The 27,835-nt window shown below is 39.4% G+C and overlaps 1 protein-coding gene across 1 annotated transcript; it reads right to left on the reverse strand.

Annotated features, from left to right (window-relative positions):
• Positions 1–23,019, reverse strand: LOC132306089 (pentatricopeptide repeat-containing protein GUN1, chloroplastic). The gene is made up of 4 exons (XM_059803308.1): positions 20,962–23,019; positions 1,968–2,184; positions 630–814; positions 1–534 (listed from the first exon to the last, which is right to left on the reverse strand). Exons 1-4 carry the CDS (start codon positions 22,932–22,934, stop codon positions 270–272), a joined length of 2,640 nt encoding a protein of 879 aa, XP_059659291.1. The 5' UTR covers positions 22,935–23,019; the 3' UTR covers positions 1–269.
• Positions 23,020–27,835: the final 4,816 nt, after the last annotated feature.

The raw sequence follows: 27,835 nt of genomic DNA on the forward strand, positions 1-27,835 counted from the left end.
TTGCTTGAGGAACCTAGAGCAATTGGAATTAACCTGCTATTGCAGTGTTTTAAATATCACAGCCTGCTGTTGCATTCCTATAATTGAAGCTTCCACAGTCAGCTTTAGTTATATGTTGCTTCAAGAAATAATTTAACTTACACTCAAGTAAAAGAAAACAAGATAAGAGAGCAAGGGAAGTTGGTGAGGGAGTAAAAGATGCAGCTTTAAGATAACTTATTTACATGGTTATAAACATGTTGGAAGCAGAATCCCAAAGAAGAAAACTACTACAAGGGGATTGTTTGCAATTTGGGAATATGATCAAGAGTTCCAGTTTCTGGTGGACTTCTGGCATCCTGAAGAATGAGCACTTTCAGTGTGCCTGATTCTCTCAACCAAGCAGCCACCGGAGCTCCAGTCGATATAAACCTGCCAATATTGCACTTGGCAACCTGAAACGGTGCACCCATGCCAGTGAGAAGTGCCTCAATAGATCGCTTTAGTGTGCCATCACCAACTACTTTGCTGTGTTTGCCCCATCCTGTTAAAATGCTGCACAATGACCATAGCTTTACTCCTCTCTGTATAATCAAGGTGTAATCAAAGAAATTGACAATCATGTATATAATGGTCTCAATGTGATATACCTCAATAGTTTTGGCAACTCCTGACCTTCAAAAACAATAGAACGTATGTTGAGTAACCAGGCATGAACCATTGCACGTGCAGCACCAGAAGACATCAGATGCAGATCTAAGCAAGAATCCGACCATGGGTTCTCCCACACTTGACGCCGCTTCCCTTCAAGCACAACAAGTTGGGCCCCTCGTTTCTGGGGAAAAAAATCGATGAACATAAGAATCAGGTACAAGTTCCTGGAGAAGTGCAGGAGGTTCTTTGGCAAAACCCTTTTTTTCATTAGTAGTTGTTGGTGGGTTTTGAATAGCGGTCCCGAATTCAAGTTGATTATATTTGCCTCTTCTCCATAGAAAGGGGGGGTGAGGGGAGGGGGAAGAATAGATATGCCAAGATCTAAGTGAAAGTTGATTGTTTTATCCACTAAACAAATATTATACTCCGTTAAAACAAACAGGAACATAGCTGTTATAAGGGACATAGAGAAGGGGCCATGCAATATGTATTAACCAAAATTTAACAGTCAATAGAAGAAAACATATTGCCTAAATTAAATGAGACCAGGCTGCAAAAGGTTGAAAAATGAAATTGATAATAATTTCTGCGATTTCTGTTTTCTCCATCAATAAAATCAGAATGTTGCAAGACAGCATATGAGAAACCCTTTTGAGGACATACAATCCGTTCATATCATTCACCTGCTTTCCTGTATTTGTCTATACTACTGGTGATATTTTAATTTAAGTCGTCAACTCAATAATTTTCCAGAAAAAAGTTCTAAAATTCATCCTACTGGCAAAGGCACACACTTGTATTTCTAGAAAGACAAATAAGATGAAAGTTCTTAGAAACAACTGATAGCAGTAACTTTCGAACAAATTACATATTCTCTAACCACAAATCAGGATTTAATCCCATGGAGATGATAAATCTTTTGCCTATATATTCAATGGCATTAATTGTTTCGATGATGTTGAATCGGATCGATAACATGAATAACAATATCTAGGCTATCAAATCGATTCATCATCGAGGGATTATGTAAACTGTCTCTATAAGGCTTTCTATGCACCTTTAACTTTTAAGTATTTTTTGTTTTCCCTTCCAGAATGGGGTGGTTATCATTAACAATAAAACATCAAAGTACAAAGATTAAAAGAGGGCATTCCCCAATGTAATCCTATATACTGTTTTTTTGAAAAGTCAATGTAATCCTATATACTGTATTGAGCCACAACCATAAAATCCTTTGGATTTGTGTTCTAATAGGGCAACCATTTACCATATAATGTGTTCCAATTCAGGAGCAATCAAGCACGTTTGATTAACAGGAATTACTTAAAACTTACCTGACCAAAGTGCCACAGCATGTCAGTCAATGCATTATAAAAGGCAGACGCCGTTGAAGAGTCCATTTGCTTCACCTCATCAAAAAGGGATAGAGCTTGCATCCATATATTTTCTCTGTGGCCCATGAGAAGTCCATGTGCCACACCATAGACTTGATTATCAAATAAACGAAGCTCCTCCAATAACAATGAAGCTTCTTCGAATGAATTACAACGGCTGCAACAGAAGCCAAATTCTAGTATTAGATCACCCATAATTTTCAGCCAAAATTGCTTTAAATAAGAGTAAGCATGAACGTAGGAAGAGAAGACAAAGGCAACAAGCAATAAAATTCTAACCAAAAATCCAGACCTTTAAGTTAAAGGTTGTTAGAATATTAGGTATTTTACTAAAAGGCAATATGGTCATTTCATTGTAATAGCAATTGTATATATATACATATACGTGAGAGGAGAAATGTTGCACTCTTACTAAAAAATTCCCAGCCGAGTTTTGCTTTTCATCTTTTCTGCAAACTCTAAATTCAATATGGTATCAGAGCAGGGATGCGATTGATCCCGCTAGCATGTAAGATTGAAAGCCCTTTGTTGTTCTTGTCATGGTCGTGATTATAATCGTTGTCACAGTCATAGCTGCTAGTCCTCTTTATCGCCAGCATCGTCATCATCACAGCCCATTGTTGCCGTCGCATCTTGTTGTCGTTAGTATCATCGTCATCGTCGTCTCATTCAGTCGTTTTTCATCCTTCTTCAGTCGTTGCTGCCATTGTTGCTCGTCATCAGAGGTTACTGCCACCGTCACCTTCTGGTTTGTAGATCGTACAGCACCATGAGGAAGACATGGTGTGTTTGGTTGTGGAAGTGTGCTGCCCCAGGTCTGTATAATTGAATACAATCCAAGTGGAGCATCTAGATTCAACCCGGTAAAGTGACTTGACCCAATCCAAGTGGATCTTCAGGATTCGGTTAATCTGAATCACCCGGTTTGAACCGACTAATGTAATTGGGTCAACCCAAGTTGAAGAACATGTTTTTCAGACCCATTTTGATCTGTTGCACCCTTCTTTTTTCCAAAATTTTCTTTTTCTTTCCTAACACCGGTCGAAGTCCAAGCTATTCAGTATCAATCAGTTTGCTCTCATCTCAGTGTTCATCTCAGCCTATCACTGCTGGTATCAATCAGTTTGCTCTTCATCTTAGTGTTCCCCTTCCCTTGGTTTAATACAGTATGGCATCCAATGCAGATTTATTTTATTCTACTACTTCCTTCAATTCTCCCATGACTTCCATTAAGCTTAATGGTAAGAACCAAATTTTATGGGCCAAATCTGTAGCCATATTTCTCAATGGCAAGGGTCTTGGTAACCATTTGGTTGGGAGATAAACCGAGAGAATCTAATTCTTCCTTCAGTGCATGGGAAAAAGATGCTGCTAGATCATCTCCTTGATGCTATCTAGTATTGAACCCCAAATCAGTTCCACTTTGCTTTACTTAGATACTGCCAAGGAAATATGGGAGCGGTTGCAGCAATTATATTCTGGGACAGGTAATGTTACTCATGCATATGACTTGTGCAAGGAGTACTGGAGTCTTGAACAGGGTAACCAGAGTTTAGAGGCGTACTATTCGAAAGTTATGGGTGTCTATGAGGAGTTGAATATGTACCAACCTATCACTGTTGATGTTCAAAAAATGCAGAAACAACACCAAGGCCAAAATGTTGTTTGATTTCTTACTAGTTTGTCATCCACATATGAGCCTGTTCATGCCCAGATTTTGGGCGGTCCAACACTTCCTTCTCTTGCTGAAGTTTTTTCCCGGCTTCAGCGAGCTACATTGTCTAGTGGTACATCGGAAACAAGTACTGATCAAAGTGGTGAACGGTCAGTTTTAACAGTCTCACAGTGGGCCCAATGTCTCTTGTTGTTGTCGGGGTAGTCGTGGTGGTCGTGGGGGGCGTTCTACCTGTGGTGGCCGTGATTCAGGGGGAAGACACGGTAGAATATAACAACAATGTACACATTGTGTCTTGACTAATCATATTGTGTCCACGTGATGAGTATGCTCAACTTTTGTCTCAAAAGAGAGCTTTTGTTCCATCCTCCACGGTTAATTTTGCCCAGTCAAGTATTGCACCTACGTGTCTAATGTCCTCCACTCATAATCCTTGGGTCATTGATTCAGGAGAATCTGATCATATGACTGGATTTTCTCATCTTTTATCTTACTTCCATTTTGTAGCTCCCTCTCAGAGTGTTACTCTAGTTAATGGTTCGTCTACTATGGAGTTGATTATGATGAGACGTTTGCTTTGGTTGCTAAGATTTCATTTGTTCGTGTTTTGATTTCTCTTGCTACTAATCTTAATTGGCCTCTATTCAGTTAGATGTTAAAAATGCTTTTCTACATGGTGACTTAGCCGAAGTGGTCTATATGGAGCAACCACCTGGGTTTGTTGCTCAGGGGAGTATTGTCGCAATGTTTGTCGTTTAAAGAAGGATTTGTATGGTTTGAAATAGTCACCAAGGGCGTGGTTTGGCAAATTCTCTGAGGCAGCATTAAAGTTCGGCTTCACCGATGCCTCATTCAATATTTCATCATCGTACTAAGGTAGGTTTTATATTTCTTGTTGTATACACGGATGACATTGTTATCACCGGTAATGACACAGAGTATTGCCAAAGTAAAACAGTTTTTGCAGCAATGTTTCCATACTAAAGATTTAGGCACACTCAGATATTTCTTGGGAATTGAGGTTGCTCGATCTAAGCAAGGTATTAGTTTGTCTCAAAAGAAATATGTACTAGACTTGTTAGAGGAAACAGGTTTATTAGGTAGTCGTCCGGTTGATGCTCCTATAGACCAGAATCATAAACATTTATCCGGTGATGGAGATCTATTTGATGATCCTGGTAGATACCGTCGACTAGTTGGGAAGTTAATCTATCTTATTATTACTCGACCAGATATCTCATATGCTGTCAGTGTTGTGAGTCAATTCATGGAAGCTCCTTGGGTATCACACTGGAGTGCTGTTCTTCGGATTATTCGATATCTCAAGCAAGCTCCAGAACTTGGGTTGTTGTATTGATCAATGGACACCTTAGAGTGGACGGTTTAACAGATGCTGATTGGGCTGGTTCTCCCTTAGATAGGAGATCCACTACAGGTTATTATACCTTCGTAGGAGGTAATCTAGTTACATGGACAAGAAAGAAGCAGACAGTCGTAGCGCAATCTAGTGCTGAAGCCAAGTATAGGGCAATGGCCCATACTTCTAGACATGGTTACAGCATTTCCTTGAAGAACTTGGTTTAACAGTCAAAACTCCTCTTCTGCTATTTTGTGATAACAAAGCAGCTCATTGAAGTTGACTGTCAGTTTATGTTATTGAGTGGGAATATCTCTACCCCATTTGTGAAATTTGAAGATCAATTTGCTGATATGTTTACTAAGGCTTTCAAGTCATAATAGGTTGAGGTTTATCTGTTCCAAGATGGGATTACATAATATATACTTACCAACTTTGAGGGGGGGAGTGTTACTTTACTAATGGGAAATATGGCCATTTCATTGTAATAGCAATTGTATATATATACTTATGTGTGTGAGGAGAGGTGTTATACTCTTACTCACAAAATTCCCAGCCGTGTTTTGCTTTTTATCTTTTCTGCAAACCCTAAATTCCAATAAAGGTTTGAGTGTCAAGAAAGCAAAACGGTGAGGACTCTTACAGGTATTACCTAACTTGGAGAAGAGGGATAAGGTAATGCAGTTTTAACAGCTTGGTTTTATTTTGTTCTAGATGACATAGAAATAAGGCAAGTAAATGACATCCCCATCAAAAGACACAAAAAGAGTCATTGTTTTTAAAGCTGCATTATTCAGATCTGACTATTATCAGAAAAATTATTTACAGCATTAACCAAGCCATTGAATTGATAAAGACTGTTTAAAACTCTTAGCACGATCTAGTGCTGAAGCTGAGTAGGCAATGGCCGATACAGATACTTCTAGTGAGTTAACGTGGTTATAGCATTTCCTTGAAGAACTTTGTTTAACAGTCAAAACTCCTCTTCTGTTATTTTGTGATAGCTAAACAGCACTTCACATTGTATCGAATCCAATGTTTTATGAGAGAACCAAGCTCATTGAAGTTAGACTGTCATTTTATTCGAGATAAGATATTGAGTGGGAATATCTCTACCACATTTGTGAAATCTGAAAATCAACTTGCTGATATGTTTACTAAGGCTTTCGAGTTATAATAGGTTGAGGTTTATTTGTTCCAAGCTGGGATTACATAATATATACTTACCAACTTGTGGGGGAGTGTTAGAATATTAGGTATTTTACTAAGGGCAATATGGGCATTTCATTGTAATAGCAATTGTATATATGTACTTATATGTGAGAGGAGAAGTGTTGTACTCTTAGTCACAAAATTCCCAGCCGTGTTTTGCTTTTTATCTTTTCTGCAAACCCTAAATTCAATAAAGGTTAACAGTCAAGAAAGCATAACAGTGAGGAATCTTACAAGTGTTACCTAGCTTGGAGAAAAGGGGGATACGGTGGTGCAGTTTTAACAGCTTGATTTTATTTTGCTTTAGATGATATAGAAATAAGGCATGTAAATGACACCCCCATCAAAAGACACAAGAGTCATTGTGTTTAAAGCTGCATTATTCAGATCTTATTATTATAAGAAAAATTATTTACAGCATTGACCAAGCCATTGAATTGATAAAGACTGCTTAAAACTCCCGACACTAACTAAAAATCAAGATTGTCTATAAGAGACGGAAGATGTCCTTCTGATTCCCTAAGTTTCAAATATAATGCCAATTAGTATTTCCAAACCACATACGTAATGATGTCAGATCAGAATTACGAAGTTGATGTGGGTGGCAATGGCTCAAAGGTGCAACCACCCGATATAAACATTCTTTTTCTTTTTTTCTTTTTGGATAAGCAAAAAATCTTGAAGTAAACAAGAAGAAAGTTGGCCCAAAAAAATAGAACCCAAATGACAGAAAGCAACGGAAGCACCAACGGAAAAGCAATCTCAAAATCTCTCTTAACCTACACACAGACAAGTTAAGAAGCACAAATACGGATATGAGACATAAATACAATACAACACGGGCATGGAGACACAGTAAATCGTACAAAATTAAGATACAAACATGGCGACTAATAAATATATCTTTTTGTGTATATGATTCAGTATTTTAAGAGTAATATTATTTTTCATCAACCTAATGATAAAAATTCACAAATCATAATAATTAATAGCTATAAAAATAAGTAGTTTATGTTTAAAGAACAACAATTGAATTTACTGCGTGACGACACTAATAATTGTGTTTTTAAACCAAAAATTTTAAATTCTTTATGTCATGAGTACCATATTATTAAAAATGTTATAGAAGTAATTATATTTACACTTTAACTCGTCTTTCTTTTCAGAACTTCCTTAAAATTCCCTTACAATGAACATGTGTGTCAGACACGTGTCCATGCGTATCTGAAAATTTTAAAATAAATAAAAATAATAAAATCCGAAAACGTCATCTGGTGTGTCCAACACGGATTCTTTGACCTTTGAGGTGTTTTTGTGCTTCCTAGCCGACAAGACAAAACAGAAGTACTCACATAATATTTTTGGCTCTTCTATCAGTTTTGTTAAACTACGGAACATCCCAATTAAATTGTGTACTAGGCATTGCTAAATGACTCCCAGCATCAACATTTAGTTTTAGCATATTCTTCAAGATCCTTTAAAAGCATCCTTCATATAGCTCTGTTGTTAAAAGCCAAAAGTCGAAGCAATATTTCCAGAGACATTCTTGAGGGATGCCTTGATGTGAGGCCACAGCAGTAAAACTACAAGGCAAAAGATATAAGAGCTCAACAGCTGAAAGTGTACATCTTCAGAGCCCAGAAAGTGTACATCCTTGGGTCCTTAATTCCCTCTTTTTTTTTCTTTTTCTAGGCTTTGGCCTTTGTGTATTCTTGGTATGCATTCCCCTCTTGAACGCTTTCCAATACATCTTTACTTATCAAAAAAAAAAAAAAGAGCCCAGGACAGGAATAATAGAAAACACGCGCTTTGCACCTCTTAACACCATTTCTTAGATATTTTGGCCTTCTTGCAACCTTTTATGGTGTTTCGACAATGGTTTTCTGAAATTTATTGTTTAAATCTTGTAAATGGGACACGTTCCCCTTTTGAAGGCTTTCTATTGATTCTTTACTCATCAAAAAAAAATTTATTGTATTAAATAAAAATGCACTGCTTCATAATAAACTACTAGAGGCTTAAAAAGTAAAGAAAAAGCTCTTAGGCACAAAAGAAAAGTTCTCAGGTCCCATAAAATGTAAGTTCTATAAGGCTAGGGATTATAGGCAACCTCATAGCTTTCCACTATAGTGATCCACCTTTACGATTTGGTTACTTGGTATACTTCCACTAACTTTATGAGGACAAGTCAAATGTAGCCATATTCCATGAAAGAAGCTTGCTATAATTACAATTAACTAACACGTTGATTTTTTTTTATTTTTGATAAGTAAAATGTATTAAAAAGCGTTCAAAAGGAGAACGCGTCCCGAGATATACACAAAAAGAATCTATGAACTCAAAGAACCCAAAAAGTCCACAATGTCCTCTAAAGAAGAATAATCCCTCCCCCAACCCCAACAAAAAAGGGTACAAATAATAGAAAATTTCAGCTCTTTTATAGAGGACTCCTTCCCATCAAAAGATCTTCTGTTACGCTCTTTCCAAAGACTCCACCAAACGCAAAGAGGGGTCACCCTCCAGAAGTCTCTAGCCTGAGCCCCCACCCATTGGCCCCTCCAGATATCTAGCAATCCTCGAGAAGTCTGAGGCATGACCCAATGGATGCCAAACAAACCAAGCAAAAGACTCCAACATTCATAAGCAACAGGACAATGCAACAGAAGGTGATCCACGGACAATGAAGAGTTCTATTTCAAGATTTTGAAGATGGATTGCAGAGTACTTCATTACGCAATTCTCAAACAGTTGATCACAACATCTTTATTATCTCAACTTTTCATAAACTAGTACTCAAAAGCTTCACGTGTGCACCCTCAAACCGGTTACTATAGCAGGTTCACTCATTTGAGAGACCATTTTTGTTAAGTAAACACTAGGTTTCACAGATTCTTGATCATCCATCTCTATTTTGTTGGAATTATCATTATTTTGGTCCTAATGCTTGAAAGAGAAGAAAATAAAACTGAGATGGAATAGCTTGTGGAATCTTTCCTTGGGAACATGTTGATTTACTACTTCCATCACCAAATCTATATCTTACATTATATGAATCTTTTGCTCCTCATAACAAATAACTCTAAACATGAAAAAGTTCAAAGTTGTTTCTAATAAATGTTTGCAGAGTCTCTTAAATAGAGATGGCAATGAAATCAGAGGTCCATTACCCAGGCCCTAAGAGGTCAAAGTACGGAGGGTTAATTAGACCTAGAGAGGAGATGAATACGTTTTATGGATATCAATTTGCAACTAACTAATTTTTTGAATTATCATTAATCCTTGTGAAATAGTTTGATTCGCAATAACAATCATACGAACACAAAATAGTAAATCGAGTAAAGCAAAGGTATAAGACTTTTATGTGGAAACCCCTAAAAAAAAAAAAAAAAAAAGCATGGGACCTCGTGCAGCAATTAATAATCCATTGACTGAGAATTTTTTTTTTTTTAATAACTAAAAATGTAACTGAGAGATATTTTACAACCAAGTTAAAGGTGGTTTTTCAAATACCACCTTATCGGCAGCATCTGTTACTTCTGTTGTAACCCATCCCTTCTTAGCTGGATCCATGTTCTTTGTTGCCGATTCAGCAGCCACCACATCTTCGTCAATGGCCTTAGGTGGTTCTTCCGTCTTAAGGCTTTCTTCCACTGCCATTGACTAATATGGAGTAGCCTCAAAGACAGCTGGTAGGACAAAAGCCATGTTACAGGCCACTTCGTCAGGAAAACTTCCAAAACGAATTCTGTACTTAGGAGCATGCTTGGGATCCACGTCTGTATCAGTCTCATGCCTCCCGAGTTCAGCCTCATCACCAGAGGCAATGGCTATATCCATGTCCTCTAGTTGATGCTCTATTTTTTTGTCTCTGTTTTCCGCCCCTCAGCCCTTCTATGCTGTAGCCTCCTTTTCTGGGTCCAGGTGAGGCCATGCCTAACCGAAGGCCTTTCTTACAGGAACTTCGGATGTTCAAGTCTTCTCCATCTCTAGGGCGGAGTGATAAGTGGTCTCACCATTTGGAACTTGTCTGAAACATTATCTTTCTGTACCCAAACCTCATATTGAATTTGAGGAATCCTTTCGAAAGTATAAGAATGCTAGCTTGTGCGTACCATCGTGACTCCTTTCTGCCGGATAGACAATGGTCGTACATCCATCAGCCTGTCATGAATACTTCTTCTGGAGGAATGAGGATCCCTTTTATAGTTATGGTGATGCCTTCCATTATCACGGCCCCAACAGTCTGGGCATCAGCCGTGATTGATGAGGGTAATTTATGCTTCTCTTCGCCTTTTTTCCGAATCTGCTATCACCTTGTTGGAAGCAACTGGTTTCGGCCTAACTGGAACTTTTTGCATCTTCTTCTCGTCCCCCAATATCAAACTTCTTTCTTGGAGCCTTAAGAGCAAGGCTGATCATATTACTACTAACAATGGTAGGAAATGGGTCACTGTCCACTCCCATTACTTCCGGTTTCTTTTCTGGGAACTTTAGCGTACCTTCATCAATGGCTTTCTTCAAAACGTTTCGGAATACAAAACAATTATTAGTACCATGATACCAAGAATTGTGGTATTTGCAAAATTCTTTTCCATTCAGCTCATTAGCCGTAGGAATAATATGACCCTTAGGCAACGATATTTGGTTATCGGACATAAGATGATCAAATATCTGTTCTGTTTTGAACAGGTCGAAAGTGTAAACTTTTCCTGAATCGGCTATTCCTTTCTTAGCCGAAGAGGTAGATGCCTGTCCACCACTTATGGAAGATTTTGATTTGATCAAAGCCTCACAGACATAAGGCTTCTTGATGTGAACATCTGCCACATTAGCTTCAAAATTATCTTCCACCTCTGCTGAGAAAACTTCGTAATTAGGATCTCCGTAGTAAGTCCCTTTGGAATAATTCTTTCTTTCTTTTTCCTCTTTAAGTATGGACTCAAATCTATTGGCTCTGTCAGCCAATTCAAATAAGTCTCAGAACTCTATTCCTTCAAACCTCTTCCGGAACTCAAAGTCAAGGCCGTTAAGGCCAACCTAACATACTCCCTTTCTGGAAGAGAAACACGACACTTAAGTTTGGCCCTTCTAAATCTAGCGATAAATGTCTCCACTGATTCATTGGCATCTGGTAAAGCCAAGATATATCGGCCAAATTGCCTCTTATTATGTCCGGTAGAACTGTGTATGGAAGAGCTCCTCCATCTGCTGCCAAGAATGAATAAAATCTGGTGGTAAGTTAATGTACCAAGAGAAGGCTGGTCCCGTAAGGGAATTCGGGAAAAGCCTCAATTTCAACCACGGGCTGGCTCTTGCCTCACCACGTTGAACAGTGAACCTGTCTATATGTTCTACGGTAGACTGGTTACCTTCCTCATTGAAGGTTACAAAATCTGGGACTTTGTATCCTTTAAGGAATTCAAATTCATCAATTATTTCCGGGTATGGCTTCCTATAAGCCGATCCGCTTACTCTTCTGGCAGCTAAACCAAATTCCCGGTCTATCAATTCTGTTAACTGACCTCTATCCAGAAGAACTGGTAAGACGGTTGATTAGCTCTCGACAGCTGGTTGGCCGCTAGTAGAGGATTATTCCCTGGCCAAACTGGTGGATTGGCCATTGGTTTGCCCCCCGGGTACCACAGGTGGCGGCACTGGTGGGAAAGGCGGGTTATTCTTCCATCTTCCATGATTGCCCCCCAGGTCAGGATAATCTCTTCTAGGGAAATTTGGAGGAAATACCTGTGGTCTTTGAGGTGGCTGATACAACGGCTGCTTCATTAATGGCTGTGGAAATAGTGGAAGTTCTGGCCAAGTCACTTGCAAGTTTTGTGGAAGACTCGTCACAAGAACTAGCTGAACAAACACCATAGGTGGAGGTTGAGGAATCGGTTGGGGCACCGATTCTTGTGCACTTGAACTTCCAGCCTAAGCCGGTCGATTGTAAACGATGATTGATAGCTGAAAAAAAATTCTGAGAGAACTTATGATCCAGGTCATCAAGGCGGGCAATCATTTTGCCCAATGCCTCGACCAATGGTGCAACCGGCGATTGCATCTCGACGCGTACTCCTGATTCTTCAGGGCAAGATTAGAACTTCCAGTCTGCACCGGCTAAACTTCCTCCTCTAGCTCTTCATCACCAGTTGCAGGTAAACGGGTAGTCCTTGATTTTGGTGGCATTACAATCTTACCGGGGTCCAGCCGAGTGTGCCAATTAATGTTTGCACAAAATTGGGACACTAGAAGTGCACAGGCGTGCCAAAATCTAGGAAGATTCAGAAAAGGTCGAACAAAAAGGAAATACTTTTGGAATGATCAGGCCATTGTGAAGGGTTTTGATTTGCCTTCGATGAAAGGACTTTGATAAAACTACAATGCTAAACTAGAGAATTGAAGTGCAATACTAAGAAAGTAAGTGCAAGAAAATAAAGTACTTGTATTGAAATTGCATGAAAGTAAATGACAATGTATTGAAGTTTGTTTGATGTCGTTGAGAGAGCTTTACATGTAGTCCTAAGTGCTCTATTTATAGGCATAAGCAGCCTTTACATGAATGACCCATGTCCTATCACAAACTGCCCATTCCCCTTTATCATCTTTTTACAAAACAGTTGTCCCATGTCCAGTAAGCTCAACTTCCAGACCCACGAACTGTAGTCTGTAGTCTTCTTCCAGCGATGCCATGTGTACCACGTTCTGGTCTGTTTGCTTGCCTTCATCGCCTGTTTTATACCTAAATATATATACATATATATATGTGTGTGTGTGTGTGTGTGTGTGTGTGTGTATAAGCCACGTTTTATAATAGGTTTCACCCTTTGGCTTTCCTTTTGCAATTGCCACGTATGCTCTTCCTTTATTTAGGGTTATATAAATCCCTACAAAAGGTAACCTTCAAATTGTTCCCAAAACCAACTCTCTTCCTAAATTTTAGGTACAGACATATCCCCTCCTCTTAAGCAAGTAATTGGCCCACTTCCCTTGTAAATAGGAACTCCAAAAAATAAATATACATTATATTTGCAAGAGTTCGCATTCATGTAGACTTATTGCGCCAATTTCCTCCTTAATAATAGGAAATAAACTAACCATTTTTGTAACAAAAATCCTATTCGCCAACTGTCAATATCTTAACTTGCCACATATAACCTTCTTAATCGTGCATTGACTGCCGAATCAATTTACACGTGTTGGAATCCTGCTTTCTTCCAGTGCTGACACGTATTGACTCAATATTGGACCATGATTTGGTCCATTTGTTCTCTTTTCACTACTCCACGTCATCATTGAAGTGGCCGCCACTTCAGCTGCCAATTTTATGTGCCAACAGGAGGCTATTGGCTTTTTGGAGTAGTTGTATCGCCAGGATATATGTATTTTTTTTTTATAAGTAAAAATATATTAAAAAGGCGGTCAAGAGGGAGTGAACGCTTAACAAAGCAAACAAAATACGCAAAATGCGCCATTACAACGATAAGTAGTCAACAAAATCCAAAAAGCTATCCATAGATGGGCAATTTTTCCCATTAACCCAAGAATAAAGAGAATGCAAAATATTCGCCTTAATAACCCACGCCGGCGACTCCTTTCCCTCGAAAGATCTCCTGTTCCGCTCGTGCCACAGCCCCCACCAAATACAAAGAGGTGCAACCCTCCACGCCTTCCTAATCCGACTGCCCATTGGTCTCCCTCTCCAAGCCTCTAACATATCCATCGTGTTACTTGACACCACCTATTCTACCCCAAAAACATTCAGGACCAAACTCCAAACATCTGCTACCACTTTACAGTGCAACAAGTGATGATTAATCGATTCGCCCGCCTTCTTACACATGCAACACCAATTAATTGTAATTTGGCGTCTTTTTCTGAGATTGTCAAGAGTAGGAATGCTGCCAAGCACCGCTATCCACGTGAAAAAAGCCACCTTCAGTGGAGCTGAAGTCCTCCATACAGCCTTCCAAGGGAAACCGTTGCTTATCAAATTCGTAAGGCTTTGATAAAACAGCCTCACCTTAAACACCCTTCCAGAATCCCCCATCCACACCATTTCATCCCTTCCTTCCCCCTCCACCACTTGACTATAAATTAATCCCATTAAATCGGTAAACTCCAACAACTCCCAATCATTAAAATTTCTGCAAAATCTCACATCCCAACAAGCTCTCCCATTCTTTAGCCTAAAATAATCTGCCACCACAAGCCAACACCACATCCCCACACCAAACATCCGTCCAAAACCTCACATAACGACCATTCCTAACTCTAAATAGTATCCTCTTAGAGAATTCGTCCCAACCCCTCCTAATACCTTTCCACGAACCCATACCTACTGATGAGGACACACCTATAGACATCCAACCTCCCTCCTCTTCCTCAAACCGATAAGCAATAACACGCCTCCAAAGCACGGACCTTTTGCACCCAAATCTCCATAGCCATTTCCCTAACAAAGCTTTGTTAAACATTTCCAACCTGCGAAGCCCCAAGCCTCCTCTTTAAATCGGGGTGCACACTTTCTCCCATTTCACAAGATGGTACTTAAAATCCCCCTCCCCCCCCCCCCCCCCCCCCTCCCTCCCTCTCTCTCTCTCTCTCTCTCTCTAAATCACTATTCTAGGAATTGGAAACAAAGACATAAAATATGTAAGAAGATTAGAGAGGGTACACTTCAGCAATGTAAGTTTACCCCCTTTCGACAAGTATTGCTTCTTCCACCCAGATAATCTCTTTTGAAAATGTTCCACCACTGGATCCCAAACGGCAACTCTCCTCGTGGAGGCACCCAATGGCAGCCCCAAATAAGAAAACGGAAAAGCCTCCACTCCACAACCCAAAATAGCTGCTGACCCATGAATATGATCCACCTCCCCTACTGGAGCAATCACACTCTTCCCAATATTAATCTTCAGCCACGAAACCACTTGAAAACATGCCAAAACACACCTCAAGTGTCTCACTTGATTCACACTCGCATCGCAAAAACCAATAGTGTCGTCAGCAAACAGCAAGTGAGATGTTACAATCTTCAGCAAACAGCAAATGAGATGTAACAATCTGATTTGGCACACGCCCCACCGAAAAACATTGAATAAAGGCTTCCATTACAATAATGAATAGAAAAGGGGACAATGGGTCCCCCTGACGTAAACCTCTCGAACTTGCGAAGAAACCTATTGGTGACCCATTCACTAAGATAGAAAAATGAGCCGTCCAAATACATTAATGAATCCACCCTCTCCATTTAGTTCCAAACCCCATCCTCTCCAACACAGACAATAAGAACACCCAATTCACATGGTCATATGCTTTTTCAATATCCAATTTACACACAATCCCCGGATCACCACTCTTGGCTCTTGCATCAATACATTCACTAGCAATAAGAACCGAATCGAGAATTTGCACACAAACGCATTTTGAGACTCCGAGATGACCCCATCCAACAATATCCTTAACCTAATAGCCAGAATCTTCGCAATAAACAGAACCCACCAAACTAATTGGTCTGAAATCCTTAGCTTCAACCGCTCCACCCTTCTTAGGTATAAGAGTAATGAAAGTGGCATTCAAACTCTTCTCAAAACAACCTTCCTCAAAAAAGGCATGCATTACTCTCATCACAGCCGCTCTCACCACCTCCCAATTCTTTTGGAAGAATGCAATTGTAAACCCATCTGGCCCCGAAGCTTTATCTCCGTCACAGCTCCTAAGAGCTTCCAGCACTTCCTCCTCCCCAAATGGCTTCTCCAAACCCACTCTATCCTCATCAGAAATTGTATCAAACGCAATACCATCCAACCCCGGCCTCCAAGAGACAAACTTTATGAACAACTCCTGATAAAATGCCACAAAACCTGTTCGGATCTCCTCTTCAGTTTCAGCCATGACACCATCAAAACTTATCCTCCCAATGTTGTTCCCTCTTCTTTGAGCGTTAGCTAATCGGTGAAAAAACTGAGTATTTCGGTCACCTTCTTTAAGCCACAAGGCTCTCGACTTCTGTCTCCACGAAACTTCCTCCATCACTGCAATCTCTTCAAACTCAACCTTACACTCCTCCCTTCTACTCCTCTCCAACACTGAAATCCCCTCAGCACCTTCCTTCCTATCCAACTCTGAAATTTCCAAAAGTAGATGATTTTTCCTCCACTCCAACTTACCAAACACATTCCTTATTCCAGACTTTAATGTCGCCCTTTAAGTATCTCTACTTAGCTGCCAATTGAAAGCTTGGACTACCCCTAACATCATAGGCACCCCACCAGTTCATAACCCTTTCTTTGAAGCCATCCACTCGAAGCCACATGTTTTCAAATCTAAAAGGGGATCTTCCTCTCCTAATCCCTCCACAATCAAGTAAAATAGGAATATGATCAGAGATTGCCCGCACACACGCCACTTGTGACACATTTGGAAATTTCTCCTCCATCTCCACTGAAATAAGAAATCTGTCCAGTCTAGAAAAAGAAGGAGAATCCCGCCCACTCAACCATGTGAATGCGCCTCCCACCATTGGAAGATCCAACAACCTGTTAACTTTCACAAACTCAGAGAAATCAGCCATTGCTCCATCCCATGCACCCCTAGAAAATCTCTCACTCGTGTTAAGGACAGCATTAAAATCCCCCCAACCCCCCATCTGCTTCTAATTGTACCCAGTTCCTCCCACATCTCTCTAAGCTCCACATCACCTATAGGCCCATAAACACCCAAAAAACACCACTTCGAACCATCTTCCTCAAACTCAAAAAGTAATGATAATGAATGCCTCCCTTTCCAAACATCAACCTTCGACACCCATCTCCTATTCCCCCAGCAATCTCCACTGCATCAATAACCTCCCAATCCACAAATCTAACAACCGCCCCCCCCCCCCCAACAACACAAACCCAAAAAACTTTTCATAACCTTAGACTCCTCCACACCTAACTTGGTTTCCTGCAAGCAAACCACATGCACTCTCCATTTCCGAGTCAAAGCCTTCACCACCTTCCTCTTCTTCCTCAGCTCATTTAGTCCCCAAACGTTCCAAGACACAACATTGAGCTTCATTGACAACCATCGAGTCTTCCACTCCCCCTCCTTCCCCCACTCCTCTTCACTCTCCCTGCTCCACTCCTTCCCTCATAGTTGACTTCAGAAAACAAGCCTTTCAGCTCTCTCACCACTTTCAAAACAATCAAGCTCTTCTCCTTTCCACTACTTGAAACAACTCCTTCACTTGCTTATTCTCCCCTTTCCAAGTCAGCCCCAGAAACTTGCTTTCCTCTTCAATACCCTTCATAAACTAGTTATCATCTGAACCATCCAACTCCGAGAGCCTCTGACCATCTCTGATCACTGCCAAAGGAGAGTGAAATCCCACCATACTCTCTCCACCCTTAGTCCCGATATCCCATAAAGGATACGAATGCTTCGCAACAACATCATTGTCATCTAAATCATCCTTTTCACTGCCTGCACTGAACTCTGGTCGCAAACGTTCAGATCCTCCATCATCAATCAACATACACCTGCACCCCACCCTAAAATAAGCATTCCTTTGTTCTGTAGCACTCGCCATCAGCTTGATCAAACCCCTCTGTTCCACTGAGTGTTTATACCCTCCATCCTCCCTGACTGAAGGTACTAGACCACTCCCTTCACCATCCACTTCAGGTATCGTCGCAAGCCTCTGGACCACCGGTGGCCTCCCCCTTCCCTCCCTCTCACCCACTATCCTCACCACCCCAGAAGGAGTAGTAGAAGAAGAAGAAGCATGTGTAGAGAGAGAAGAGTTCTCCGAGTTCAAGGCAGAGGACATACCTGGGCCACCACCTCCAGCAACCCATTTCTGTTTCTGAAATCGCGTCTATTTTATGCCTATCAACTGGCTACGAACCAAAAAATCACAGCGTGGTCGGAAATAGTGTCTTGATTCCTAGCCTCTCGCCTCTTGTCCTTCACGCCCCTACCTTTGATAATCGTTGCGAAGAACCCTTCACTGTAAACATCCTTCTGATGGTCTAAAGGCAGCCCTAAAGTTACTCCCATATTGGTCCAGGCCGAACAACTGAGCCCCTACTTGTGCATCATCAAGCCCAGCACTACGAACCTCCCCCACAGGCCCACAATCATTAACCCCAGGTAGCCCATATGACTCCAACCCCACTCCCCCAAACCTTGGCCAATACAGCTGCCCATATCATTCAAACTTCCTTTCCGGCCCACATGAGTAAGCCCATCCTTATACCTCACCCTATCCCTCACCTGGCCCGTCCACCCATTGGAGGGCCTTTGCCTAAACTTCCTCCTCACCATGGGCTCAACTTGAGCCCACCCTACCAACCTCTGGCCCAACCTACCACCTTCCCCAGCCCATTTGAAAACGGCAGACTGGTCACGTGCCCACCTAACCTTATCCCCAACCCCATCAGCTGAAGATAAGGGGATACAATCTGGTTGAGCACCTATACGCTCTCCACATGGATCCATACTCCACTCCTCTTGAACGCTCCTGTCCGGCGCGTGACACCCCCATCGTCTTCCTTCCACATACCTCACTGCTCTCTGCCTTTCCCTTTCCTTCAACCATTCTTGAATTTCAATAACCCCTTTCTCTCCTTTGCTAAGAATCCTGACCCACTTTGCCTCTGTCATAAGATGAGCTGCATCGCTGCCTTCTAAGCTTTCCGTTGTGGGAACAAGCTCTAGCAATACCTCTTCCCAAATCGAAACTCCGTAACAGAACCTATTGCCATGTATGAACACAAATTTTGGGCAATTTGTTCCAACCTTCACTGTAATCCTGACACTTTCAGCATCTCTCGTTTCATCCGCCTCCACACTGGCAAAACCGCCACATAAATCCTCCAATTCAATGAAAAGTCCCTGACACCAGAGATGCAACGGAAGCCCGAATAGCCAAATTCGCTTAAGCCCTCTGTCCTTAAGCACATCACAACAACCGACCCTAAAAGACCATACATCAATCCTCAGTGTAACAGATCCCCACTGTCGCCGTCCTTCCTTCAGCACCCTTTGCGCCTCCGCAGGAGATGGAAACCTGAACAGGAGAAGAGAGTCCGATAATGGCATCACACCCACCCCACAAGACGTATTCCACGCCCGCGCCGCCCACTCCTCAATTCGATCACAACCTCCAACCTCTTTATCTCCGACCAAGCAGGACAACAACATCGATCTTCTCCCTTCAATTGACGCCTCATCAAGATACAGCAATGGCCCTCGATGAGGGATCGCTGCCTTAACACTTCCCCCAATGATCCTCGGGAGCCGTGCAACCTCAAGAAAAGACTTCATTCCATATCATATACGCACATAGCCCTCACAGCCCAGGACAAGCCCTAACCCTAATCTACCAAAAGTCTCCCCTAAAATCGCCCCTAGCATGGTGAAATCACCCCTACAGGCTAGTGATTCTTGACTTTTAAGCGATACAATCGCCCCAACAGGCTAGTGATTTAAAGGCTCTTTTAGGTCTTGTTGTATCGCCAGGATTTGTAGACATAGTTCCTGATTTTATGGTGTGGATTCCATCTTCCAGGGGTCACTTTGAGGTTTCTTTGGGTGTCTTGCTGAGGCTCCAGGGGAAGCGTTCCCATGGAAGGCTATTTGGTGTTCTAAGGCTCCTCTCAAAGTGGCTTTCTTGGCTTGGACATCGATTTTGGGGAAGATCTTGACCTAGAATAATCTTAAAGAGGAGGAGACATGTTGTGGTCAATTGTTGTTGCGTGTGTTGAGAAATGAGGAAACAGTTGATCATCTTCTTTTGCATTGCCCAGTTGCTTGGGACTGTTGGACTTTGATGTTGACTTTGTTCGAGGTTCAGTGGGCTATGCCTAGGTCTTCTAGAGGTTTGGTTAAGGCTTGGAGAGGTTGTATACTAGGGGCCAAGCTCGCGACTTCTGGAGGGTCACGCCTTTATGTGTTTGGTGGTGCTTATGGCTTGAAAGAAATAGGCGATCTTTTGAAGGAAAGGATACCCCTATTGGCACGCTGAAATTCTTCATTATTAATACTCTTTTTTGTTGGGTTATTGGGAGAAGTTGTAAATCCAAGGATGAGATTGTTGAATTTGTGGACTCTTAAAGGCCCCTTTAGGCCTTGTTGTTTTGTGGGATGCGTTCCCCTTTTGAACACTTTGCAATACATATTTACTTATCAAAAAAAAAAAAATAACCACCCAATCAAAGACTGAATTTTCTGATTGAGTTTGGGTTAACCACAAACTACACTCGATTCAACCCCAAGCCTGCCTCAGCAATGGCATAATGTAATTATCTATAGGTAATAGGACATATGTTTATATTCCATTTTAAAATTTTCTGCCTTTTTGGAACAGCAAATTATTTGTTTGTATTTATGTAATTCATCTAATGCAAAGTGAACAGATCATCACCCTTGTCATTTATTCCAACTTGGCAATTATCCACCGGCCAGGGCCTCCTCTTAGGTAATGGACTAAAGGTGGGAAGGAAGAAATCAGTGTGACAACATTGATGATGGATAAAGCTATGAAATCAAGAACAGGCCAACAAGTCTCTAAAGCAGGTATAAAGATTATAGAAACTGCAGATTGTATAGTAAATGTGATAAACTTTTACGGTTTTAATTTTCTGTACTACAACGAACAAGGACAGCATTTTTGAGAATGATGTAAGGGATCAGAAAGAGAAACACACCTGCAAGCATTTAGAATTGCCGAAAAGGTGACAACATTTGGTTTTATTTGCAATTCGTGCATCTTTTGAAAAACTCCCAAGACACACAGAATCTCCTGTCTGCCCCTGTCACTATCATTTGCATGACATGAATTTTCAGCAGCTAACTGCTCAAAAATCTTTGCGATCCTATCATCCTCTGCATGTACATCTCCAAAAACAATCAAAGGTGAAGATTCCATTCGTGACTCGGTGGTTCCAATAGCACCGCGAATTAGACATTCTTCAGCTGCTGACTGACCAAAGGCATTAATTATAGAATTGTAAGTGACGACATTAGGTTGAATCCCTTTCTTCGTCATCTCATCAAGCAATAACACACAGGATTCTACTAATCCTTTTTTACACAAGGCATCAATAAGTTTGCTATAGAAAACAACATCGGCCTTCAAGTCTTCCTGCTTAAACTCTCTGTAAACCTCCATTGCCTCTTGATACAAGCCACCTTTTGAGTACACACTGATTAACGTTGAGTAAGTCAATAGATTAGGTAAAATATGTTTTGCTTTCATCCCTTGTAACAGTTCTTTAACCTTGTCATATTTCCCTTGTTTCCCAAATCCATCCAGAAGCGCATTGTAAGTAACAACATCCTTCTTAATCCCAACATTCTCCATCTCCTCACAAATATTTAGAGCCTCTCCAAGCCTACCGAGGCTCCCATAAATCGCAATCAAAGTGTTATAACAAACTCTATCCGCACTAATTCCTGCATATTTCATCTCATTAAACAAACTCACCGCCTTTTCTAATCTTCCCGCCGTGGCACACCCGCGAATCAGAGTACTGTAAGTCACCTCACTAGGCAAGATACTCTTCGTAGGCATTTCCGCCATTATCTCAAAAGCCGCATCCATGTGCCCACCAGAACAAGCAGCATCCAAAAGGGTATTGTATGTATATATATCCTGATCAATACCTCTATAAACCATCTCACTGAACAAATTCTTTGCCGTCTCCCACAACCCTGCTCCACTACAAACAGCAAGCAGCGAATTATAAGTAATCCTATCTGGTTGAACCCTATTCTTCAGCATCTCATTGAAGAATTGGGATGCCCTTTTAAAATCTGCACCCCCTTTTCCACAAGCATCAATCAATGCATTGTAAGTAACTGAATTTGGTTTCAAACCAGAATTTTTCATAGCCTCAAAAACCCTAATGGCGTCGTCACAGAACCCACTCTTGGCATAAGCACTTATCAAAGCCGAATATGCATAAACTGTGTTCCCATACCCCTCCTTAACTGCGGTTTCAAATACTTTCTCTGCTAAATCAACTTTACCTAATCTACCAAGAATACTAATCATTGCACTGGCTAGCTTACCCTGCTCGCTACGCCTTCGATCGCGACCTACAGCGAATTCAAAGCATCGCATCGCCATGGACCATTCACCCCGATTACCGAGCTCCCGAAGCAAGAACTTGTAATCATCGGAACCACAAAGCTTCAATTCGAAACTGACCAACACACTGTCAATGTGTTTGTCATCGCCGCTGTATCGAATCGCTTGTTGCAGAGCCTCTTCCGCAGCGAACGAGTGTCGGCTTGCGACCGCATTCTTGGGGCGGCCGAAGTGCATCTTGGAAACGAAGCGAGTCGATCTTCGGCCGGAGAAATCAGCAGAAAGTTCCGATCTTGATGGAGCGACGGGAGCGAGAGAAGGGAAATTAGGGTTTGCGGAGAGAGGCGTTGCGGCAGCGAAGGCTGATGGTGATTTGGCAGCATTTCGAGGTGGCGGAGGGCCGTTGAGAGAAACATTTTGGGAGATCAATTTGTGGTGCTGGCGGTGGTTGTGGTTGTGGGGATTCTGACGCTGATTGTTGTGGTGGTGCTGGTGGTTTTGGATTGTTTGGTGGAGCTGCTGGTGGTGGTTTTGGTAGGGCTTTGTGGTGGTTAGAGCGTAGTTGGGTGGAGGAGTAGAAGAGGCCATGAGGGTTTGGGCTAACGTTTTAGAAAGAGAAAGTGAGAGATGTATCTACCATATCTACAAGGTCTCTCTCTAGAATCTAGACTTATAGTATATAGTGTATGTCTGTCTCTCTCTAGATTTAAGAAGGCAGCTGAGCTGGACAGTGAGCTGGGTCGATTGTGGTTTCATTTCGGACCGCGTCATCGTATACGAAGTTTCTTTACTTCTTTTTTTTTCCTTTTTTATTGGCGTGAAATCTCACGCACTCCATTTTATTCTTTTGTGATCCGTCATTTTATTCTTTTGAGATCCGTTTAGTTAGACAAAAATGTGTAATAAAAAATAATAGTGAAATAAAATTCAATTTTCAATATGTATTTGGTTAGCAGAAAAAAATTTCATAAAAATTACAAGAAAATATTATTTTATTAATTTAAATAACATGAAAGAGAAAATAAAACGATTTATTTACCAAAATTATCCTCCTAATTTCAAATATTTAAAAATAAATTAATTTTGTATTAGATGAATTCTCTTTATATCTAATTATTATATTAATTTTTAACAAATAAATAGTAAAATGATTGATTAATAATTATTATTAATTAAGAAGGATTGGATTTTAATTATCAGAGTCTTTTTATTTTGTGTTTTAAATAATAATTATTTATATTCATATGTAAAATGTAGTTTATTTATCATAACATATTCATGTTTGTATTGGAATATTAAATATATCTTTTTTACAAGTCCTCCAAAAAAACACTAAATGGCAACACTCAAAGATAAAAATGATCATGCAAAAGTAGGGGTGGCAAATGGGCGGGTTAGGCCAGGTTTGGGTTGGGTTGAAAATGGACTGGTCAAATATGGGTCAAAATGTATAGAGTCAACCCGTTATAACCCGTGAACCCCATTAAATTTTTTATTTAATTATTTTTTTCCCGAAATGTTTTAAAATTTTATTTAATAACAAATTAAAAAAAAACAATCTCAAACTCAACAATATTTATCGACTCGTTTTAGAGAGAGAAGTGAAGGAAAGAGAAGAAATATTGATGTTTTAAAAATAAATTTTTCTTAAAAATTTTGATCTTTACAAATATGGAAAAAGAAAATGTAATTTGCATGTTTGAAAAAAAAAAAAAAATTTGACCCGTGAAACCCGTCCGACCCGTCCAAAAAATTTATGTTTAAAAAATAAAAATTTCTTAAAAAATTTGATGTTTACAAACATGGAAAAGGAAAATCCGAAAATGTCATTTGTATATTTGTAAAAAATAAAAATAATGACACGTGAAACCTGACCGACTCGCACAAAATTTTGATGTTTTAAAAATAAAATTTTCTTAAAAATTTTGATGTTTACAAACATGGAAAAGAAAAATGTAATTTGTATAGTTGCAAAGAAAAAAAAAAAAAAAAAAATTTGACCTATGAAACCCAACCAACCTGCCCAAAATATTGACGTTTAAAAAATAAAATTGTCTTAAAAATTTTGATATTTACAAACATGAAAAATGAAAATATAATTTGTATATTTGTAAATAAATAAAAAAATTGACCCGTGAAACCCGCCCGACACACCCAAAATATTGATGTCTAAAAAATAAATTTTTTTAAAAAATTTTGATACAAATATGGAAAAGGAAATTGTAATTTGTAATTTGTAAAAAACAATAAAAATAAAAATTAACCTGTGAAACCCGCCCAACCTGCCCAACCCACCCAAAAATTTGATGTTTACAAACATGAAAAAGGAAAATGTAATTTGCATATTTGTAAAAAAAAAATAAATAAATAAAATGACCTGTGAAACCCATCCAAAATATTGATATTTAAAAAATAAAATTTTCTTAAAAATTTTGATGTTTACAAACATGGAAAAGGAAAATGTAATTTGCATATTTGAAAAAAAAATATATAATATAAATTTGACCGTGAAACCCGACCGATCCACCCAAAATATTGATGTTAAAAAAATAAAAATTTTCTTAAAAATTTTGATGTTTACAAACTTGGAAAAAGAAAATGTAATTTGTATATTTGTAAAAAAAAATTTAAAAATTGACCCGTGAAACCCGACCGACCCGATTTCGGATTGAGATTGGGTTGGAACTGGGCTGAGTTAGGCAGCCCAACTTGTAGGCTTAATCGTCAGTGAGAGAATTTTAGAGAGAAAATTGAGTGAGTGCAATATAGAATAGACGTGTATTGTGTGTCTATGTAATGGGTGACCCTCAAATTAAGTGGTTAAAAATTACCCAACCAATTTTTTACCCAGCTTAAATACGGTTCACCCAAAACCATTAAAAAGCAGGCAAATATGGGCAGGTTGATGGTTTGTGACCCATTTTGCCATTCTTAAGCAAAAGTAACATATTTTATAGTTAATGCATAATAATTTTTTGGTTCATCCATAATTTACCAATTTATGAGCGCTGAAAAGTGCGTATTTAAACCCCTTAAGCTTAGGTATTCTGGAACATTTATCTACTTTATTTTACCATTTTGTATTGATTTTGTGTTATATCCATTTTCAGGTACTTATTCCCAAAATAAGCTAATTCAGCCAAATAAGAACATAATTGAAATAATTCTGGGATTAATCAAAGAAAAGAGCAAAGTAGAGCAAAAGGAAGCAAAGGGTAGAATTTCAGCAACTTCGATCGATCTCAAGAAAAGTTCAATCGATCCAACTTTCATCGATCTCAGCACTTCAAGATAGATCTGAGCCATGTTTGTCTCTGTTCAAAGATCTCAAAAGTTCGATCGATCCAACTTCCTTCTTCGATCGATCGAACATTCTTGTCCTTATCCAAATGATTGATCTTATCCAGTTGTACCATCCTACCAACCACTTTTATCCTTTTCCCAAAAATATCTTCAAAATATCTCATATTTGTTTTTATCCAAAAAGGCGCCGCCATTGAGGATCGATCCAACTTCAGTTCGATAGATCTCAGCCATGTTCAATCGATCCAAGTCCAAGGTTCGATCGATCGAACTTCCTCCAGTGCGAAAAAGTTTAATTTCCAGCCACAAAATTTGTCCTTTATCCAATCACAGGGGAATATTTGTTGTACGACCCCAGCTCATTTTGGGTGTCATTTGACCTACCAATATAAGAATAAGGATTACTTTTTGTATCAATATAGAACATAGAGGATCATATTGTATTATCTCATATCATATCATACTTAAAGAACTCTTCGGGAGGAAGCAAAGAAGAAGAGGAGGCTAGAGACACCATTAGAGACCCTTTATCAACCAAGGAGCAAATTTCTTCCATGGAGCTTGCCCTTGAGGGTTGAAGGATATCATCCATGAGTGGCTAGACATCCTCTTGGGGCTAGAGTTAGCCCTAAGCATGTTTTCTACTTCTTGATTTATGTATTTTTGAGGGGATTTGTATTGTGATTCATGTCTTGACACTTATATATATATAAATCTTGTTTCTTCAATGATTTATATGGTTTAATGCTTCTAATTGATCATTTCATTCTATCCATATGTCTATGTATGCTATAATAGATATTCATGTGTTTGTCTCTATTCCTTGTGTTATTGATGCATGTCTATGTGTGTTGATACTTTGGATCTAGAGATTGTCAAGACTTAGTGCTTAATGTTATGTTCTTATGGTTTATTTGATGGTTCATACTCATTGCTTGATGGATTGTGCCTCTCCCTTAGTTTAATTAGTTTAATTTCATGCCATTAGCTTAGTTGTAGTATAGTTGTTAAATGGGAGGACAATCCATGCTTGTTGTTGATGTTCCATACTTATGAAAAGCAAGTAACATGTATCTCTAACCTTGTGATGTGTTTGGATTGTGAGCTTAAAGAAAGGATTAATGGCTTAATTTGATATGTTGTACTATCTACCATGTTGTTTAGACAATATATGCTTAATTTGTCATCCATGCTTGTTGAAACAACCACACACACACACTTTATTGCAATACATGTTCTTCCCCTCATTAATCATTCATTAAAGGTGTAGAAAAGTTATGCTTAGTGGTGATCTCTAAACCCCAAGATCTCTCTCTATCTTTTATTCTCTTTATTGCAATATTACTTACTTTAGTTTAATTTGTATCTAGTTTGATTCAACCAACCAACCGCTATTTTGATCACTCGACCTACTAACCCTAATTTTGATTCCTCAAGCTAGTACGACAACTCAATCCCTTAGGACGATCCCTTCTCACTCATACTACATAGTATAGGTGTTAAGCGGTTTATAAATTTAAATTATGGTACCCACTTGACTCTAATTTCCAAACTCAAAGTTTTATGCATTGTTTTATGCGACCACCGAGAAAGACACCACCAGCTGTGGAAGGAAATTTTCCCACTGATCATAGCACACCACGTATCCACAGAATAAGAATAACCCATCATCGAAATAACCAACCCAAAAACCCAATGTAGTCGAAAACTGTAATACCCCTAATTTTAAAAGGATAGTCTCGGTATTTTAAGTTTTATTTTATTGCATTTTTATTTGTTTATGTGTTTGGTTGCCTGGTTATTTTAATTAATTGATTGTTTGTTTTAATTGAATTGTTTGTTTCATTGTTAATTTAATTGTATTGTATTTTTTCTTTACTTGTTTTAATTGAATTGTTTGTTATTGTTAATTTAATTGTATTTTTATTTTTTTTAATTGGATTAAATTAGAGTTATTAATTATAATGTGAAATTAGGGTTTTAGTTTTTTATGGATCGTATTGGCCGACTAGGGTTTAGTTGGGTTTCCATCTCTAATTACATCTCTAATTACAAGTAGACTTAGGTTTTATATTTGCCTATATATATACTGTTATAAGTCTGAAAAGGGTTTTTGGAACCCTATTCACGTACAGAGATATAGAGATAAACAGAGAGGGAATTGTGAGAAAAACAGAGAGAGTTCA

The sequence above is a fragment of the Cornus florida genome, unplaced genomic scaffold, assembly GCF_030987335.1.
Source record: "Cornus florida cultivar Cherokee Brave unplaced genomic scaffold, ASM3098733v1 CherokeeBrave_3.0.0_Hap2_Chr05, whole genome shotgun sequence".
Lineage (NCBI taxonomy): Eukaryota > Viridiplantae > Streptophyta > Magnoliopsida > Cornales > Cornaceae > Cornus > Cornus florida.